The sequence below is a fragment of the Oncorhynchus mykiss genome, chromosome 2 (genome assembly GCF_057628025.1).
Source record: "Oncorhynchus mykiss isolate SJ-2025 chromosome 2, ASM5762802v1, whole genome shotgun sequence".
Classification (NCBI taxonomy): Eukaryota; Metazoa; Chordata; class Actinopteri; order Salmoniformes; family Salmonidae; genus Oncorhynchus; species Oncorhynchus mykiss.
This window is the reverse complement of record NC_143023.1, coordinates 89,989,142-90,010,366: the sequence shown is the minus strand read 5'-3', so window position 1 is coordinate 90,010,366 and position 21,225 is coordinate 89,989,142. Positions and strand designations below refer to the sequence as shown.

The following is a 21,225-nucleotide window of genomic DNA, read 5'->3' as shown; positions in this document are numbered from 1 at the left end:
TCTCCCTGCATTACACAACCAGCATTATTCATTCTCCCCACATTACACAACCAGCATTATTCATTCTCCCCACATTACACAACCAGCATTATTCATTCTCCCTGCATTACACAACCAGCATTATTCATTCTCCCCGCATTACACAACCAGCATTATTCATTCTCCCTGCATTACACAACCAGCATTATTCACTCTCCCCACATTACACAACCTAGTGTGGTCATTTTACTGTTCCACATTGGCAGCAGTTTTACTTTGGTTTGTATGCTCAGTGAATTGACTGGAATACGTTCCAAATTGCGGTGTGTTTGAGGAGAACGCTTACATTTTGTCAAGGCCGAGACCCTGTGGACACACTGGATGCATCAATTCAAGTGTAAACCTAATGACCCTTTTAGCATGTACATTTTGGTGGGGCAAACTCCCCCCGTTTTCTTGTGATGAATGCCAGAACAGCCCCTACACAACACAACACTAAACAATACATTAATTGGACTATAACGGTGACAAACGGTGTCCACAAACTGTTAGGGCCTACATAAAGCTGCCCCAACAGAGTCCCAAAACCTTACCACTTCTACACCTGGCTTTCAGGGAGCCTTGTCTGTTAGCGAAATAGTTCATTCAGCCTCATTTACTGCCTTTAAAAAAACATGGCTGACTTGCTTAAACAAATGTGGTTTCTAGTGACAATTGAATTGTCCAAACAATAGCATAAGGGGACAACGAGTGGATAAGAGGCAATCCGTAATTTCGATGAAGACAATGAGCGAGCTAAGACGGACGTAGTCAATATAGCTGTTTGTTCACCACTTTTTAAATGTATAGAGACAGAATTCAGAACATGGGCCATTCTTACAGTATTCTCCCTGCACACCAAGTCAGAGCCATAGGATAAATAAATGGATATAAGCAGACAATGAAAGCTCTTACAGTATTCAGTGATGACATTTCTTTAAAACAGGCTATGGGCTACATGTGCACCACCAAGTCAGAACAGTAGGCTAAATTATGAGGGGAAAAGGGACCAAATTATTAGGGTGAGCAATTTGGGCAGTTCTCGCTGCAAATACCAAAATAGATGATTGTTGAGTTGCGACTGTCGGTGTAAGCAGAAAGACCCAGCCAGGCATATCACAATATTTAAAAATACAATCGCGGAAAAACTGTTTGGAAAGCAAATGGCTATTGCTATAAAGAGATAACAATGAAAAGACTCCAATCTGTCTTTTAGTTAAAACATTCTAAATTTAGGCTAATTGAAGCGAACAGTAGCCTAGTATCATATTGGCACCAGCGGAGAGCATCGTCCATATCCGGTAGGCCGTCATTGGAATTAAGAAGTCGTTCTTAACTGACTTGCCAAGTTAAATAAATAAATATCCCCGGTGAGTGTGCATTTTCACTGTCGTGGGTCAGTGCCACTTTTGTTTGTTTTTGGACAGTCATTTCCTCCTCCAGGTTAGATGGACGTCATATTGTATTTGTGTCTCTCCTTTTCGTAAGGCAATTATATGGATCAGACAACATATTATTTATTCATCTGTTTGTCAATGTCAGCAGCGTAGGCTACCCTGTTATTTTTGTAGTATAAAAAAATGCATGCAAGAACTTGGGTGTCCTGTACCTGTAAAAAATGAAATCTACTTTCACCCCTGGTCTAACCCATGTAGCCATTGGAACCTACCAACTCATCCCTCCCCTCCCTCTCTCCCCTCCTCCCTCCCCCTCCCTCCCTCCCCTCCAGATGATCGAGGGCAGTTCTATGAAGCGGTATGACTCCATTCAAAAGCTTTTGAACGAGACCAGCCACCTGAAGCAGGCCATAAGTGCTGCTGAGCGCCTCAAACTATTTCCCCTGCACCGTCTCAACTCCAGCAAGCGACCGCCTCAATCCCAGCAGCCCAAGATCACCGCCCTGCAAGAGGAGGCTGAGGACGAGGTCCAGGACACACGTCTGTAAGGAGGAGCACCTGACTAACTGGATGACATTTTGTCTTCTGAAATGCTCTTTCTCAATTGAACTTTCCTCGTTTCCTTGCATCCTCTCTCCTCGACTCCTTTTCAAAACACATTGGAGAAGTAGGCCTGGGAGGAGGGACCTTGGACCTTCTCCTCCAATATGGTTAAGACGGAGGTAAGGAGATAGGATGCAAGGAGTTGTGAAAAGACAAACGGAGAAAGAGCCAAGTTCCCTTTAATGTAGATGATAACAGTGTGAATGTGAGATGTGGTCTGTCCCTTTCTTTGGCGGGTCCTTATTGGTACAGGTATGGCTCTGTTCAGTCAAAAACACCATCCAGGTGTTTCCAGAGGGAGGTTTTGTTGAATTTTAATAACATTGGGATGCTAGTTTTGTTTGAATATAACCCCATACTTTTTGGCCAAGATTGTAAAGTATAGTGTCCCTAACCCCAATGGAAAGCTGCCTGTAAATACAGAGTACGATGAAGTTGCTCACAGACACTGATCTGAGTTTTGTTTCCCTCTCAATGCTTAAGGTTAGTGCCTCAGGGCAACTTATATTCAAAGCTGTAAATACACAAAACAGGAATGAGAATGATGGGTGATGCTATGGACAAGTGATTCACCTGAAGTAGCCTTATTTGTTCTTATTTGTATGCACTTTAAAGATAGCTGAGGTACTCTTTAGTTTTTTCATGGTGGTCTGGCGGGTTAATAGCAAGGAAAATAAATGATCAAATGCAAAAAAAGAAAGAAAAAAGAAACCCGCTTTTTTAAATGTGATTTGTCAAGCGTCCTTTGTTACTGTGGTTACTGGTCAGACTGAATTCTAACTGTGACAATGGCAGAGTTTTTTACAGTGTAAATGAAAAAACAAAGCTATTTCTTATTCATAGGAAAGGGACACACATGTCCAAAAATGTTTAAACGACGTGTTTTGTTTTTCCAGAATCAAGAATATTTTGTTTTCAATTGATTATATTTCCAGTAAAAATATTTTTAAAAAAGTTTGTGAGTGGTCATTGGTAAGACAGTGTTTTTCCTCTGGTCCTGGATGCCATCTAGCCCATTTTATACCTGGTTCTAACCTGCGCTATTTGTCCAGATCTTGTCCACATTCTGATTGTGCCCATATTTTTAGACAGTTGTAGACAATCAAAAGACACATTGTGATCCGATCGTGATCAGATCATCTTGCCCACCTCCAGATGTAGTCAGACACACATTGTGTCTGGATATCTTACAAGTGTAAACAGATCTGGACAGAGAAACCATTTAAATCGTTATTATTCCACCCTCTAAAATCATTGACAGGTGGCACCTTGAACTGATTACATCAATAAACTTCTTACAATAAATCAATATTATTTTGAAAGAATAGCTGTGAAATAATTAGCAGAAAGGAAGGGACCAGGATATCTGGTCACAATGCAGACACAGTGGACGGATAACAGACACAGTGGACAGATAACAGACACAGTGGACGGATAACAGGAATTTTAATACCATGTGTTATAGACACATTTCTGGAAATATGGGCACAATCAGAATGTAGAAAAGATCAGGACATAGGACCCATGTTAGCACCAGGTATAAACATGCCTTCTGTGTAATTAAGGTGGGGGGGGGGGTTTTATTCCATGACTTTCTCCCATTAACATGACCCAAGTTATAGAGAATTACACCTGCAGTCTTAAAGTAAAGTGTTACTGCTTTCCCTTATAAATCATTTGTGAAGCATCTTGTACTTGATGTATGCTCTATGAAGCCTTCACAAGTGTTTTTATTTTAAATTCTCAGTGGAGAGTGGTCTGGTATAAGAAGACAAGAGGTGGAGGACTTGGGGTTGACAGTGCAGTTTTAATGGTTGTGCTTAAAGGAACCAGGACATTTCTTTAAACTTCAGAGAGCTATCATACAGAACACCAAAGACTGACTAAAATATATCCTGTACATCAATCAACAATGGCCATTCAAAATAACACCCCCCCCCCCCCCCCCCTCCCAAAATAAATTAATAAAACGTTTTAAAAAAGAAAGAGAAAAAAAAACGTGCTGCTTTGAAATTTATATCGGGCTCCACTTACAGGTCAAAGGTGAATTGAGCCGTGACTCGGATGGAATTCTGGGTAGTTTAAAGTATTTATTTATGGTTCATAGTCAAAAGAAAGAAAATGTCCCGTGTTTGCAATTATCTTTACTTATTGCCACATTCCAATCACTTGGAATTCTCCTATTATTACAGACATATATATACAAGGTTTTTTTTCTTCCACTTTTCTTCACTGTACAAGCTTAATACCACATACACCAATCTATATACCATTCATTTTACTAATCGTTCTTATTTACAAATATTTGGTAAAACCTTTGTTCATTTCAACAGTATTTAAACCAACCTTGCAACTATTTAAACATAACACACTTGAATATTCGAAAATACGTAATAGCTAAAAATGTCCTGTTTCTATTCTTTCACCCCAAAAGGTAAAACCTGTTTTAAGTACTTATTTTTCTTTTGACATAATTCCCTGCAAATGTATTTTCTTTCTTTTTTTGAACTTCTTTCAATACTTAAATACTGTATAATATCATAAAACTATGGTCCCCAAGTACACAATTGTTATACAGTGTAACAAGTACGGATAACAAGTACAAATACTAAAAGGTCGTCATTAACCCTAACTTTACAACATGGAGGGATCAAAGCAGAGTGGTGGGAAGGAAGGAAGGAAGGATGGAAGGATGGAAGGAAGGTGAAGGAAGAATGGAAGGAAGGTGAAGGAAGGAAGGAAGGAAGGGGAAAAGAGGAGAAAGGGAGTTCATCTAGTACTTGGTATGGTTGTTGTTTTTCATGCAGGTCTCGGTGTAGGATCGAGATTTCCTTGTGTTGTTGGTTGTTTTCGTTGTTGTTGTTGTTGTTTGTTGTGTCTGGTTGGGGCCTGCCTTGTTTTGCTGCTGCTGCTTGGTTCAGTTCTGTTCGCGTTGCAGTTAGTGGTCGTAGTGGGTGTTCGTGGTGCGGAGGCAGTGCTGCTGCTGCTAGGCTAGTGGCTGCTGTCCCCTGCTGCTGGAGATAGGGAGCTGGGATATGGGTAGGACATCGATCGCCTCTTGCAAGAGGCTGCCTAAGGGATGGGGTTGGAGGCAGGGATGGGGTTGGAGTGACGGCTGCCGGTCTGTAAAGGGGTACAGACAGACAGATAAGCACTAGGGCCTCTTTACCAGTGTTTCCCAACCCTCTAATGGGGGACCACCAGACAGTTCACATTTTTGTTCTAGGCCTGCACTAAGTGAGGTGAATTAGTTGAGTTAGTGCAAGGCTGGAATAAAAGCCTGTAAACCATAACCAGTGCTTTAGTTTGGTTAAACCTCCTTTTGACCATCTGTGTTCAATACTACAGCCTCTAACCGACTGCACTTTTCTCACCACCTGTGGTAGAGCGTTTGCTTCGTGGTCGGTCCTGCAGCAGGGTGATTGTCCATTTGGAGAGCCAGAGAAGACGATGAAGTCCTCCTTGGACTGAGCAATCTGCAACACATAGAAATACACCCGGAAGAAAAGGTCAACCTCATAGTATGTGTGTGAGAAAGAAAATGATAGAGAAAAAGTGTGTGTGTGTGTGTGTGTGTGTGTGTGTGTGTGTGTGTGTGTGTGTGTGTGTGTGTGTGTGTGTGTGTGTGTGTGTGTGTGTGTGTGTGTGTGTGTGTGTGTGTGTGCATGGTACCTTGCTGATGTCTGACTTCCTGGAGCACATGGTCTGTAACTCCCTGATCAGATCAGTCTTGTTGTAAGAACACAGAGACAGACTCACATGGTCCCCATCTACAACACTGCAATCACACACAGTATAGTACAACATCAGCACAATCACACTATTACAACATCAGTACAAGCACAGTACAGTACAGTACAATCACACAACGCTACAATACAACATCAGTACAATTACACTACAGTACAGTACAATCACACTACAGTACAGTACAACATCAGTACAATCACACTACAGTACAACATCAGTACAATCACACTACAGTACAACTACACTACAGTACAGTACAATCACATTACAGTACACTACAGTACAATATCAATACAATCACACTACAGTATAACATCAGTACAATCTCACACTACAGTACAGTGCTGTATAACATCAGTACAATCACACTACAGTACAACATCAGTACAATCACACTACAATATAGTACAGTACAACATCAGTACAATCACACAACAGTACAACATCAGTACAATCACACTACAATACAGTACAGTACAACATCAGTACAATCACACTACAGTGCAGTACAATCACACTACAATATAGTACAGTACAACATCAGTACAATCACACAACAGTACAACATCAGTACAATCACACTACAATACAGTACAGTACAACATCAGTACAATCACACTACAGTACAGTACAATCACACATACAGTACAGCATCCGTACAATCTCACACTACAGTACAGTACAGTATAACATCAGTACAATCACACTACAATACAGCATCCGTACAATCTCACACTACAGTACAGTACAGTATAACATCAGTACAATCACACATACAGTACAACATCAGTACAATCACACTACAGTGCAGTACAATCACACTACAATATAGTACAGTACAACATCAGTACAATCACACAACAGTACAACATCAGTACAATCACACTACAATACAGTACAGTACAACATCAGTACAATCACACTACAGTGCAGTACAATCACACTACAATATAGTACAGTACAACATCAGTACAATCACACTACACTACAACATCAGTACAATCACACATACAGTACAGCATCCGTACAATCTCACACTACAGTACAGTACAGTATAACATCAGTACAATCACACTACAATACAGCATCCGTACAATCTCACACTACAGTACAGTACAGTATAACATCAGTACAATCACACTACAGTAAAGTACAACAAAATTTCCGTCAGTATCGGTTTACTAGTACACACGGATTCATAACCAATAACATTTCCCTGTCTTAACGATTGGGGGAGAGGGAACTGATCCTAGACCTGCACCTAGGGGAGAACACTTCTTCTCTCAGATTGTGTCCCATGTTGGCATCTTATTCCCTATATAATGCACTACCTACAATCACACAATAGTGACACAATCTAGACAATAGTGACCCATCCACTTAGCTAGATGTGGCTGGGGTTGGTTATAGCATTTCCTTCACATGGCCCATCAATTTAGACAAGTGTGTCTGATAAGCATCATCTAATAATGATAAAATATTTATACAATTTGTTTATCTGGACACTTTCTGTTTTTGATATTGGTGCTATGCAAGTAACCACTTCACTGTACTGTTTACACCTTCTGTATCTTGTGCATGTGACAAATAAACGTATATATTATTTGATATAGTGTGTGTTTACCAGAGACGGTAATGTAAAGAACAACATGACCTGCACCAAAGTCAGATTAGGATATTAGGCCAAGAACTAGATAAAGTTAATTTTCACCTGGAGTTTTTTCCTTATTGTAGGCTACTACTTTTACCACTTTTAGTCTTGAAATCTTTGGTTGTTTACTAAACTACTGACTCTGTTTAGTACATAACCTCACATGTGTGAATCCTTAAAGAGATGGGTGGGGTTAAGGCTTAAGAGGGTGTGAATGATCCTGAATGGGTGTAGACGAAGAAGAGCTCTCCAGTGAGGTTACAAGTTTATTACTTTCCCATTGTTCCTCAACTATTTTCTAGCTCTGAGTCTCTACTTTTATCCAATATATAAAAAAAAACATTTAGCTACTTATGACCAAATCTAGGCACCGGTCACATTTCATAGAGGCTAGAACACAGCATGCTACATGATATCAATAACATACTAGTGGTTGCATCATATAAACTAATTTTACTGGAAAACAATACTAAATGGATACTTCCCAAAGGGTCAAATGAACGGCTCAGGTTAACATCACTGACCTCGGAGTATTGCCGTTGGTGATGAAGAGGACATCAGTGCTGGACAATGACCCTGCAGGCAAGACAAGGACAACATGAATAACCATTATGGCTATTCAAACTAAATTAAACTTTACAACAGTAGTGAAAAACACTGATTCATCCTACCTTCTCTGAGAGAATCTCCACAGCTCCAGTTGGAGGCGGGGTTTCCCCTTCTTTCGTGGGCTGGTAATTGGCTCATCTCCACATGCTACTGTCCTACCCCTTCCTGCCGCCGCCTCCTTTACAGGAGCCAATGGTTGAGAGAGGGAAGGTCCCACCTCGGAACTTCAACAGGTGCCTGTTAATCTCTGATGAGGAGGGAAACACATGGACATTTAGGACTATTAAACTATTCTCTCTATCCACCTATACAACTACCAATCTACCTTCCTCCCAACCAGACAAACAAGCAGTCTACCTATCATCCATCAATCCAAAATACATAAGACAAACACATATTCAACCCAGATAAACACTATAGGGCCAAACCGATCCAAGCAAGCTGAGCTGTACTGAGCTGGCCTGGTAACGCATCTACCATAGTTGCTGGACCCGTGCTGGAAAGGACAATGTGAAAAGAAACTAGCTGAGCCATTACAGGTCGGGTCGGCCCTATAGTTTAATTCAGGCATTAGTGTAGTGTGTACCCACCGTGCCGTGGCAGAGGGCATCCTTGCAGGACGGCTTTGTTGACCAGGATACTGAGAGCAGCCTTGACCACTGCTCACTGGCCCGAGCTCAGGCGGTGTTTGCTAGGTGATGCCCAGTGTCAGGAGACGATGGCCTACTCCAAGTGAAGGACCTCCACTATGTTCCAGAGCCGGGGGACGATGGCCTACTCCATGTGAAGGACCTCCACTATGTTCCAGAGCCGGGAGACGATGGCCTACTCCACGTGAAGGACCACCACTCTGTTCCAGAGCCAGGCGACGATAGCCTACTCCATGTGAAGGACCTCCACTATGTTCCAGAGCCGGGCCAGCCACCTGGACTAACACAGATACAGAAATAACAGAATGAAGTCGCCCACAATCACGGATCTTAGTTTTGTCAGTTTGTGTTTTCTGGTCCGGATGATGATCCTAGATCTGTTCCTAAGGGAGCAGTGTCTTCCTGTGACTGACCTTATGGAGCAGCATAATCCAAGATTACTGAACAGAATGAGGCAAGTATAACTCTAGTTTTATAACAACATTTAGAAATACTATTTACCACAGTTGATGAAGGTGTCCAACAGATGTTCTTTAGTCAGACCCCTGTCCACCTCCACCCAGATGTCACAGGCCACACCCACAGACTCCTGCTTCGTCTTGATGCAGAGGGAAGTCTGATTGGCTAGGTACTCTTGACAGGTCCCCTTACGGCCCAAAACACAAAGTGACACACTAAGCGTCCTTTCTATCCTGTCCTTTATTAGCAAGCAGTTTCAGACACACTTATAGAGAAAGGCAGATAATTAGGACCAAGCCACATTCTCATTCTCATTCCCCAAAATATGTGGCTAGTATACATGTGGCCAGTAGAGGGCACAAAAATACTAAACCCAAAATCCAAGTGACCTGTTTTGTGAATCCATATAATCATATTCTACTTCTCCTCTTTCCTTGTGTGTGTGTGTGTGTGTGTGTGTGTGTGTGTGTGTGTGTGCGTGTGTGTGTGTGTGTGTGTGCGTGTGTGTGTGCGCGCGTGCGTGCCTGTGTGTGTATGTGTGTGTACCAGGAAGATGTAGTTCTAAAGAGGCATGAGGGATGCAGCTGAAGAGGCATGAGGGATTCCAGGGCCAGCTCATCAAGGCACGACTCTGACAGGCCTGTCAAGAAACACAAAAACAGACAGGAAATGAGCAAATCACAACACACACACACACACAGACACACACACTCATTTGCAGACACATAGACATATGAAGACAAACAGACAGACACACACACACACACACACACACACACACACACACACACTAACGTTCAATTCAGACACATAGACATTTGCTCCCGAGTGGCGCAGCGGTCTAATTCAATGAAGACACACACACACAGGCACACACAGACAGACATATGAACACACACAGTGTTTGACAGTGCTTTAAATTTCAGCTACGCTGTCTCAGTGTCAGAAACTGGAGGAATCTTCCCTGTGCTGTCAAAACACAGTGTTCTTAGCAGACAGGAAATGAGCCAGCCAGTATTACACAGCAGAAAGAGAAACAGCTAGCTAAAGCTTCCCAGGCAACACTACAACACTCTGGCGGTGGGTGGATAGGGGATCAATAAAGACCCGACACACACACACACACACACATACACACACACACATTAACAATGCTATACTCAAGCACACACACATGTGCATACCAACAATAAATACAGCACAAAAACTTAAACCTCCACATACAACTTTACTTCAACATTACACATTTACACAGTTGATACTTTAAAGGTTCTGTAAGCACACACAGAGTGCACCCACCCACACACCCACTCCCTTACAGTCGACAACAAAGACAAACCCAAAACCCATCGGGGGTGCTGATCTTCACTGACACAGAAACCAGACACATTTCTCTAAATATGCCAAACTCTCTCCCTCCCTCCTTCCATATCTCATCCATAATGCATCCCAATTTCCACTGTTCTCTTTCTCTTTCATCCCACCCTTCACTACGGATTCCCTCCCTTACTCTCTTGTCCTTGTGTTTTGATAAAGCGGTTGCTCCGGCAGAATTCCCACAGATGGTTTCCCCTTGACGTGTTAAACTGAGGACAGACCCCTCCTCTCCATTGTCTGAGCTCAGACAGACTGGATGATCTTTCCCCTGGCTAGACTAGATTTCACTCCGTCGGTTCAGACTCTATGTAACGAGCCAATCATTCACTAGTCTCTTGTGACAGCTGTCATAACGTTGAATGTGAATGTGAAATGTGAAGACTGTATATCCCCAAATCAACTTAATCGTGTCATTTAATAACACGATTAAACTAATCATGTCACTTTAATTAACGAGGAAGTCGGGGCACCACGGGAAAATGTTTAAAGAGTATTTATTTCCCAAATGAACTCTTCCGATATTTTCATATCTTATCGATTACAGTCACTTATTAATGTGTTTTTACCTCATCAGTCTCATTACTGAACATTGCACACCCTTGGATATCTGCACGAACCCTAACATAAATCAGGAATCAGCGATATACAAATTGGCTTAATTATTTTATTTACTAACTAATCAATCACAGAATTACATAAAAACACACACAATTGGTCATACATTGGTTACTGACATGATAGAAAAGTCCCTAGTGGGCTAAGCCGATATGACGGCTTGGTAGACAAAGGAAAGGGGTGGGACAGCTCAAGGTCGGGAAACTTAGTGCCGATAGCTGCGGACTGATAAAGGTCACGGTCTAGGATTTACTTCTTCAGTAGTGATCGATAGTTTCAGAGTTTAGCCATTTCAAAGTGGGGACTCCGTCCCTGTGTTATCTTGACTCGTTTGTAGATTTCTTAAACATTTGTGGCGTCTGGCTGACCGGGGGTCTCTTTGGCATAAGTAGTACTTCTTCTCTGTTGAAAGTTTCAGAGTTCCAGCCATTTCAACGTGGGAACTCCCGTGCCTGCGTTTTGAACTAATGTAAATGTTGTCAGGAGTCCTTTATAAGCACTCGCCTTGGAGGGCGGTTCCATCCCTTTTGTCCCAATGTGCTCGCGTGGCCGTGGTTACTGACTGGGAAAAACTTTACATGAAAGACAATTCTCCTTTTGGAGGCTAAAATACATTCCATCTTTATATTTGTGAGAAGTAGTTTCACAACATGCAAGATGCAAATCTGAGAAATATATTGTGAAAGCTCTTAAAGTTACAATGTTTCCGTTATAACGTCACATAGTAAATGTTGGACATGATTATTCTTTAAATACCCACGGACCATTCCAACTGGTTGGAATACAGAAATATTGTTACATCAGAAAACCTTTTGAGGTTATCATACTGCAAAGTCTTTCTCTGTGGTAACAAAGGGATTTTCAACTTTCCTTTTGGCAGTGGGGAAAGGAGTTTCGGTATTTACGACCGCCATAAAACAGCCGACTTCCCGCTCTCCCCCTCTACGGGAGAGAGCACGCTCTAAAGCAGGCCCACTGTAACCTGATCCTTCAGATCTTCACAGGAGAGTCATGACACAGCATTAACATTGAAATTGGAATAGTTGATTTGGTTCTGGGTCTCGAGATTAGTCATTCATAGACAGGACCCAGATTAGATTAGTAATTCTTAAACAGGACACATTGGGGAGTTTGTCCAAACAATGTGACCGGGAAATTGCCTCCTTGGAGAAATATATTAAATATATTATATACTAATCGACTCAATTATAGAGAGGTAAATGTGTAACGGTCTTCTTCTTCCTCTGACGAGGAGGAGTAGGAAGGATCGGAGGACCAAAGCGCAGCGTGGTACTTGTTCATCTTATTTATTTTAACTGAACAACATCAAACAAAGAAACAAAAAAGCACAACCGAAACAGCTCCGTCAGGTGCAAAACACACTAAACAGAACGTATCACCCACAACTCAAGGGTGAAAACAGGCTGCCTAAGTATGGTTCTCAATCAGGGAAAACGGTTGACAGCTGCCTCTGATTGAGAACCATACCAGGCCAAACACAGAAATACCAAATCATAGAAAAAATAACATAGACTGCCCACCCAACTCACGCCCTGTCCATTCTAAAACAAAGACATCACAAAGGAACTAAGGTCAGAACGTGACAAAAGGGCTCTATTCAATCTTGACAGATTCCGCAATAGAAACTTAATGGTAATTTCCGACTGAGTCGACATATTCAGTGTTTATTGTGAATGCAGTCTCCACTAAAGCGGGAACATTGCCTTTAAATTTCAATCACGCTGTAAAGCTGAACTTCCGCGATGTGGATTGAATAGAGCCCAACGTGTGTGTGTGTGTGTGTTTATTTTGGGCAGCCTCTCAGTGTGAGTGTGGTGTGTTGTGATTGGGCCAAGAACAATTAGGCTCGTGGCCCAGCCCTCTCCAGCTTGGCCCGGTCACACCTTTGGACAGGACCCAGGGACGAGTGTCATCCAACAGAGCTGCCCTGTGTAAGGATGTGTGTGATACAGAAACAGAAAGAGAGAGATTGTGTGTGTGTGTGTGTGTGTGTGTGTGTGTGTGTGTGTGTCTATGACCTTTGCTACACCAGTTGCAATGCCAGGTGCCTGGAAGAGCCCCGATATCAATAATCAGCTATCAAGGAGTCAATTATTTCCAAAACTATTCATCCAACAGTCACTGCAATTCAGCTTTTACCTGTGAATGTGAATACAACTAAATTAAACTTTATTGACAGTCATTCATAAGACAAAAATGTATTCTTAACAAAAAAAAGTTTGTTTTATTTTACAGCCTGTTATTCATCTACTATTTACTCCTAAATGTCCAATTAAATAGTGAGTAACGTTGAGAGATAACAGAGGGCTGGTGATTCATTCAGTGAATCAAATGGAAACAAATTTTTCTAAGACCCATACTTCCCATAGTGATTCCCCTGGAATCAACTTACACTGTAAGAGCGATTTATCAGAGAGAATAAGAAAGATTCACATTTATATAAGCGATTCAGTTCAGCAGGGAGTCGCTGGGTGCTTGGTATTCCGTTGGGTGCCATCCATTCCATCATGCTGACAAGGGGAAATTCAAACTTGAATCAGGAGGCGGTCAGGAGGCGGTCAGGGACAGCAGCTGTTTGGACCGTGTTGCGTTACAGCTCAAAATAGACCGCAACACCTCGGTAAACTTGGCTCTGGTTGGAGGATACGTCTAAAATAACAGACAAGGCTCAGTTCACAGCCTGAGATAGGGACCAACATGCATTCTCTCTGTTTTGGGATATCCTTTAGAGATAGCGGGCTAGTCAGGATATTCTTTAGGGATAGCGGGCAAGTCGGGATATTCTTTAGGGATAGCGGGCTAGTCGGGATATTCTTTAGGGATAGCGGGCTGGTCGGGATATCCTTTAGGGATAGCGGGCTAGTCGGGATATCCTTTAGAGATAGCGAGCTAGTCGGGATATCCTTTAGAGATAGCGGGCTAGTCGGGATATCCTTTAGAGATAGCGGGCTAGTCGGGATATCCTTTAGAGATATCCCGCTATCGCTAAAGGATATCCCAACTAGCCCGCTATCAATAAAGGATATCCCGACTAGCCCGCTATCAATAAAGGATATCCCGACTAGCCCGCGATCGCTAAAGGATATCCCGACTAGCCCGCTATCTCTAAAGAATATCCTGACTAGCCCACTATTTATTTTTTATTTTACTAGGTAAGTCAGTTAAACCATACAGAGAGAAGTTCCTGATGGTGTGTTTGTGAGTCTATATGTATAGTACTGTACGTTATTCAGTATACCTCCATATGTGGGTTGGACTAGTAACCGGAAGGTTGCAAGTTCAAATCCCCGAGCTGACTAGGTACAAATATGTCGTTCTGCCCCTGAACAGGCAGTTAACCCACTGTTCCTAGGCCGTCATTGAAAATAAGAATTTGTTCTTAAAGCCTAGTTAAATAAAGGTTAAAAATAAATAAATAAAAAAATGTCCGAGACAACAGTACATGATCAGTGTCCCAGTACCTTGAAGCCCCTGGCAGCAGTGATGTGTGCAGTGGTCCAGCCCTCACAGTTATCCTGGTTGAGCAAGGTGCTAGACAAGACCGGGATCGTGGCTGGACCAGGACTATGGTTGCAGTCAGGGTCATGGTGTGGGTACTGTCAGGGTTAGGGTCATGGTGTGGGTACAGTCAGGGGCAGGGTGGCAGAGGAGGAGCCGCAGAGTGTCTACATGTCCCAAGCTGAATGCCTCGTGGAGAGCCTTGCAGCTGTACTGTGGATCACACACACATATTATCATTGGGACACACACGCGCGCATGCACACACGCACACAAATAAATTATCCACGTACACAAAATTGGCAATATTAGTTGCAATATTAGTCAATATAATTTCTACAAATGTGATATGACAAAAATAGCCCAGTGGAGCTGTGTAAGTAGGTAGTTGCCCAGGGACAACAATGTGATGGCTATTCACAGAGGGGAGTCACCAATTATAACGGAACTAACTATAAAACTAAACAAAACACATTCATAAATCATTGTCAAGAACAATTAGTCATATGCCATATAGTTGCTATAGAGACACAGGAAACCTATATGTGAAATGCGTTGAACAGACTTTATATTTAAAAAAAGGCTCTGTTGGTGTCTGGCCCTATGCTATGTTGTAAAGGTCCTGGTGTTGTGATGCAAATGTAATAGTGACATTCCCTTGGAGGGAAACAGTGTTTTGAAGGGTATTTATTCTAGTGACAGGACGCCACGACTCGCCTATCAGACTTGAAAACCTAGTAGATTTCTGTGATCTTGATTGTTTTTTCAAAAACAGTCCTGAGTGTGACAATAACAGACAGTTGAGTAAATGAGAGGACAAAGGAGTGAGTCATTAGACAGACAATAACAGACAGTCTGAAAACAGGGGAACTGGGGGGGGGGGGGGGGGGGGGGGCTGCAGAGGACAACAGGGCACAGCTGAGAACAGTTGGGGACATTATAGGACAAAATAGGCCAGTTGGTGACTTACGGTGGTGGCTCTTGAGCGGTCGGCCCCGGCGTTGACCAAGGCACTGGTACAGTCCAGCCTGTCGGCTCTGCTGGCCATGAACAGAGGGGTCTTTGGTCCACATCAGCCCCACCGACCACCAGGGCCTCCACACACCTGGACATGGGACACACACAGGAGAAGAGGTTGGGTTATACACATAAATGTAGTGAAACTCTGCGACTATTAAAGGTTTTGGGAACATCTCTGTGCTGTCAAACTGTCAACCTCTCTCTGTATTGTGAGAGCAGACATACAGACAAACAGTATTGTTTAGTTGAGGCAGGCCAATGAAGGTCTTTGTGTGTGTTTTTGGTTTTACTATGCTTGTGGGGACCAGAAGCTATTTTAGGCTCAGGGGTTAAGTTTAGGATTAGGGTTAGGGGTTAGGGCAGGGGTGGGCAAAATGTTTGGCCCGAGGGCTACATCGAGATTTTGAAATTCAACGGAGGGACGCATTTTTTGGGGGACCAATTGTTTGTTAAAATCAATTTGCGGGGGCCTCCCGAGTAGCGCAATTGGCCCAGCGTTGTCCGGGTTCCTTGTCCCATTGTGCTCTAGCGACTCCTGTGGCGACCGCTGACACAGAGTTAGTGTTAGGTTTAGGAGTCAGATATAGGAGTTAGGGTTAGGTTTAGGAGTTAGGGTTAGGAGTTAGGGGTTAGATTTAGGGGTTAAGTTTAGGAGTCAGGGGTTAGATTTAGGAGTTAGGGTTAGGTTTAGGGCTAGGGGTTAGATTTAGGGGTTAGGTTTAGGAGTTAGGGTTAGGTTTTGGGGATTGGGGTTAAGGTTAGGCAGTGTGGTGGTTAGAGCATTGGACTAGTAACCAAAAGGTTGCAAGATCAAATCCCCAAGGTACAAATCTGTCGTTCTGCCCCTGAACAAGGCAGTTAACCCACTGTTCCTAGGCCGCCATTGAAAATAAGAATTTGTTCTTAACTTACTGTCCTAGTAAAATAAAAAGGTTTAGGGAAAATATCATTTTGACTAGGAATCAATTGTTTGGTCCCCAGAAGGATAGTAAAACAAATAATATTGGGGGAAAGCCGATCGGCACGCTGACTGTCACATCACACACAGAATAAATGACTATACATTACTGTAGCTCTAGTAATATACTGTATGCTCTGCCCAGGGACAGGATTAAGGCCTACTTCAGCTGCCTTTCTTCAATTTACACACTCAACAGAGCATGCTATTGGCCCTGGGCTGGCAATGTGTGCCCAGCGCAGCACTGCTGACATAAAGGAAAAGGCATCCCGGCTCCTGTTTCTTGGGTGTCCACACAGCGGCGTGAGACCATGGGCGGCACCATCGAAGACATCTCCATGTTGATGTATTCCATTTTCTTTGTTTACTGGTAAACAAACTGAAATGGTGCATCGTGCCTGCAGTGTGTTTGTTTGAACAGATACCTAGGTACTGCTACCTGTAGTGTGTTTGTTTGAACAGGTACCTAGGTACTGCCACCTGCAGTGTGTTTGTTTGAACAGGTACCTAGGTACTGCCACCTGCAGTGTGTTTGTTTGAACAGGTACCTAGGTACTGCCACCTGTAGTGTGTTTGTTTGAACAGGTACCTAGGTACTGCCACCTGTAGTGTGTTTGTTTGAACAGGTACCTAGGTACTGCCACCTGCAGTGTGTTTGTTTGAACAGGTACCTAGGTACTGCCACCTGTAGTGTGTTTGTTTGAACAGGTACCTAGGTACTGCCACCTGTAGTGTGTTTGTTTGAACAGGTACCTAGGTACTGCCACCTGTAGTGTGTTTGTTTGAACAGGTACCTAGGTACTGCCACCTGCAGTGTGTTTGTTTGAACAGGTACCTAGGTACTGCCACCTGCAGTGTGTTTGTTTGAACAGGTACCTAGGTACTGCCACCTGTAGTGTGTTTGTTTGAACAGGTACCTAGGTACTGCCACCTGTAGTGTGTTTGTTTAAACAGGTACCTAGGTACTGCCACCTGCAGTGTGTTTGTTTGAACAGGTACCTAGGTACTGCCACCTGTAGTGTGTTTGTTTGAACAGGTACCTAGGTACTGCCACCTGCAGTGTGTTTGTTTGAACAGGTACCTAGGTACTGCCACCTGCAGTATGTTTGTTTAAACAGGTACCTAGGTACTGCCACCTGCAGTGTGTTTGTTTGAACAGGTACCTAGGTACTGCCACCTGTAGTGTGTTTGTTTGAACAGGTACCTAGGTACTGCCACCTGTAGTGTGTTTGTTTGAACAGGTACCTAGGTACTGCCACCTGCAGTATGTTTGTTTAAACAGGTACCTAGGTACTGCCACCTGTAGTGTGTTTGTTTGAACAGGTACCTAGGTACTGCCACCTGTAGTGTGTTTGTTTGAACAGGTACCTAGGTACTGCCACCTGTAGTGTGTTTGTTTGAACAGGTACCTAGGTACTGCCACCTGTAGTGTGTTTGTTTGAACAGGTACCTAGGTACTGCCACCTGCAGTGTGTTTGTTTGAACAGGTACCTAGGTACTGCCACCTGCAGTGTGTTTGTTTGAACAGGTACCTAGGTACTGCCACCTGTAGTGTGTTTGTTTGAACAGGTACCTAGGTACTGCCACCTGCAGTGTGTTTGTTTGAACAGGTACCTAGGTACTGCCACCTGCAGTGTGTTTGTTTGAACAGGTACCTAGGTACTGCCACCTGTAGTGTGTTTGTTTGAACAGGTACCTAGGTACTGCCACCTGTAGTGTGTTTGTTTGAACAGGTACCTAGGTACTGCCACCTGCAGTGTGTTTGTTTGAACAGGTACCTAGGTACTGCCACCTGCAGTGTGTTTGTTTGAACAGGTACCTAGGTACTGCCACCTGCAGTGTGTTTGTTTGAACAGGTACCTAGGTACTGCCACCTGTAGTGTGTTTGTTTGAACAGGTACCTAGGTACTGCCACCTGTAGTGTGTTTGTTTAAACAGGTACCTAGGTACTGCCACCTGCAGTGTGTTTGTTTGAACAGGTACCTAGGTACTGCCACCTGTAGTGTGTTTGTTTGAACAGGTACCTAGGTACTGCCACCTGCAGTGTGTTTGTTTGAACAGGTACCTAGGTACTGCCACCTGCAGTATGTTTGTTTAAACAGGTACCTAGGTACTGCCACCTGCAGTGTGTTTGTTTGAACAGGTACCTAGGTACTGCCACCTGTAGTGTGTTTGTTTGAACAGGTACCTAGGTACTGCCACCTGTAGTGTGTTTGTTTGAACAGGTACCTAGGTACTGCCACCTGCAGTGTGTTTGTTTGAACAGGTACCTAGGTACTGCCACCTGCAGTATGTTTGTTTAAACAGGTACCTAGGTACTGCCACCTGTAGTGTGTTTGTTTGAACAGGTACCTAGGTACTGCCACCTGTAGTGTGTTTGTTTGAACAGGTACCTAGGTACTGCCACCTGTAGTGTGTTTGTTTGAACAGGTACCTAGGTACTGCCACCTGCAGTGTGTTTGTTTGAACAGGTACCTAGGTACTGCCACCTGCAGTGTGTTTGTTTGAACAGGTACCTAGGTACTGCCACCTGTAGTGTGTTTGTTTGAACAGGTACCTAGGTACTGCCACCTGCAGTGTGTTTGTTTGAACAGGTACCTAGGTACTGCCACCTGCAGTGTGTTTGTTTGAACAGGTACCTAGGTACTGCCACCTGCAGTGTGTTTGTTTGAACAGGTACCTAGGTACTGCCACCTGTAGTGTGTTTGTTTGAACAGGTACCTAGGTACTGCCACCTGTAGTGTGTTTGTTTAAACAGGTACCTAGGTACTGCCACCTGCAGTGTGTTTGTTTGAACAGGTACCTAGGTACTGCCACCTGTAGTGTGTTTGTTTGAACAGGTACCTAGGTACTGCCACCTGCAGTGTGTTTGTTTGAACAGGTACCTAGGTACTGCCACCTGCAGTATGTTTGTTTAAACAGGTACCTAGGTACTGCCACCTGCAGTGTGTTTGTTTGAACAGGTACCTAGGTACTGCCACCTGTAGTGTGTTTGTTTGAACAGGTACCTAGGTACTGCCACCTGTAGTGTGTTTGTTTGAACAGGTACCTAGGTACTGCCACCTGCAGTGTGTTTGTTTGAACAGGTACCTAGGTACTGCCACCTGCAGTATGTTTGTTTAAACAGGTACCTAGGTACTGCCACCTGTAGTGTGTTTGTTTGAACAGGTACCTAGGTACTGCCACCTGTAGTGTGTTTGTTTGAACAGGTACCTAGGTACTGCCACCTGTAGTGTGTTTGTTTGAACAGGTACCTAGGTACTGCCACCTGCAGTGTGTTTGTTTGAACAGGTACCTAGGTACTGCCACCTGCAGTGTGTTTGTTTGAACAGGTACCTAGGTACTGCCACCTGTAGTGTGTTTGTTTGAACAGGTACCTAGGTACTGCCACCTGCAGTGTGTTTGTTTGAACAGGTACCTAGGTACTGCCACCTGCAGTGTGTTTGTTTGAACAGGTACCTAGGTACTGCCACCTGTAGTGTGTTTGTTTGAACAGGTACCTAGGTACTGCCACCTGTAGTGTGTTTGTTTGAACAGGTACCTAGGTACTGCCACCTGCAGTGTGTTTGTTTGAACAGGTACCTAGGTACTGCCACCTGTAGTGTGTTTGTTTGAACAGGTACCTAGGTACTGCCACCTGCAGTGTGTTTGTTTGAACAGGTACCTAGGTACTGCCACCTGCAGTGTGTTTGTTTGAACAGGTACCTAGGTACTGCCACCTGTAGTGTGTTTGTTTGAACAGGTACCTAGGTACTGCCACCTGCAGTGTGTTTGTTTGAACAGGTACCTAGGTACTGCCACCTGCAGTGTGTTTGTTTGAACAGGTACCTAGGTACTGCCACCTGCAGTGTGTTTGTTTGAACAGGTACCTAGGTACTGCCACCTGTAGTGTGTTTGTTTGAACAGGTACCTAGGTACTGCCACCTGTAGTGTGTTTGTTTGAACAGGTACCTAGGTACTGCCACCTGCAGTGTGTTTGTTTGAACAGGTACCTAGGTACTGCCACCTGTAGTGTGTTTGTTTGAACACGTACCTAGGTACTGCCACCTGCAGTGTGTTTGTTTGAACAGGTACCTAGGTACTGCCACCTGCAGTGTGTTTGTTTGAACAGGTACCTAGGTACTGCCACCTGCAGTGTGTTTGTTTGAACAGGTACCTAGGTACTGCCACCTGCAGTGTGTTTGTTTGAACAGGTACCTAGGTACTGCCACCTGCAGTGTGTTTGTTTGAACAGGTACCTAGGTACTGCCACCTGTAGTGTGTTTGTTTGAACAGGTACCTAGGTACTGCCACCTGCAGTGTGTTTGTTTGAACAGGTACCTAGGTACTGCCACCTGTAGTGTGTTTGTTTGAACAGGTACCTAGGTACTGCCACCTGCAGTGTGTTTGTTTGAACAGATACCTAGGTACTGCCACCTGCAGTGTGTTTGTTTGAACAGGTACCTAGGTACTGCCACCTGTAGTGTGTTTGTTTGAACAGGTACCTTGGTACTGCCACCTGTAGTGTGTTTGTTTGAACAGGTACCTAGGTACTGCCACCTGTAGTGTGTTTGTTTGAACAGGTACCTAGGTACTGCCACCTGTAGTGTGTTTGTTTGA

At 43.6% G+C, this 21,225-nt stretch overlaps 2 protein-coding genes across 2 annotated transcripts in view; one reads left to right on the top strand and one right to left on the bottom strand.

The window, feature by feature from the left end:
• LOC110499460 (cystic fibrosis transmembrane conductance regulator) overlaps nt 1–2,729 on the top strand; it is an 81,188-nt gene extending 78,459 nt beyond the window's left edge. Inside the window, exon 29 of the mRNA XM_036958645.2 lies at nt 1,748–2,729. Within this exon, the coding sequence (XP_036814540.1) occupies nt 1,748–1,963 (216 nt within the window). The 3' untranslated portion in view covers nt 1,964–2,729. The remainder of the gene's footprint in view (nt 1–1,747) is intronic.
• A 1,359-nt stretch (nt 2,730–4,088) lies between these two features.
• LOC110502295 (cortactin-binding protein 2) overlaps nt 4,089–21,225 on the bottom strand; it is a 103,365-nt gene continuing 86,228 nt past the window's right edge. The window contains 12 exon segments of the mRNA XM_090215595.1: nt 4,089–5,141; nt 5,393–5,494; nt 5,691–5,796; nt 7,944–7,995; nt 8,091–8,139; nt 8,142–8,275; nt 8,619–8,714; nt 8,716–8,958; nt 9,180–9,365; nt 9,684–9,777; nt 14,612–14,749; nt 15,619–15,720. Of these exon segments, the coding sequence (XP_090071721.1) occupies nt 5,091–5,141; nt 5,393–5,494; nt 5,691–5,796; nt 7,944–7,995; nt 8,091–8,139; nt 8,142–8,275; nt 8,619–8,714; nt 8,716–8,958; nt 9,180–9,365; nt 9,684–9,777; nt 14,612–14,749; nt 15,619–15,720 (1,353 nt within the window). The 3' untranslated portion in view covers nt 4,089–5,090.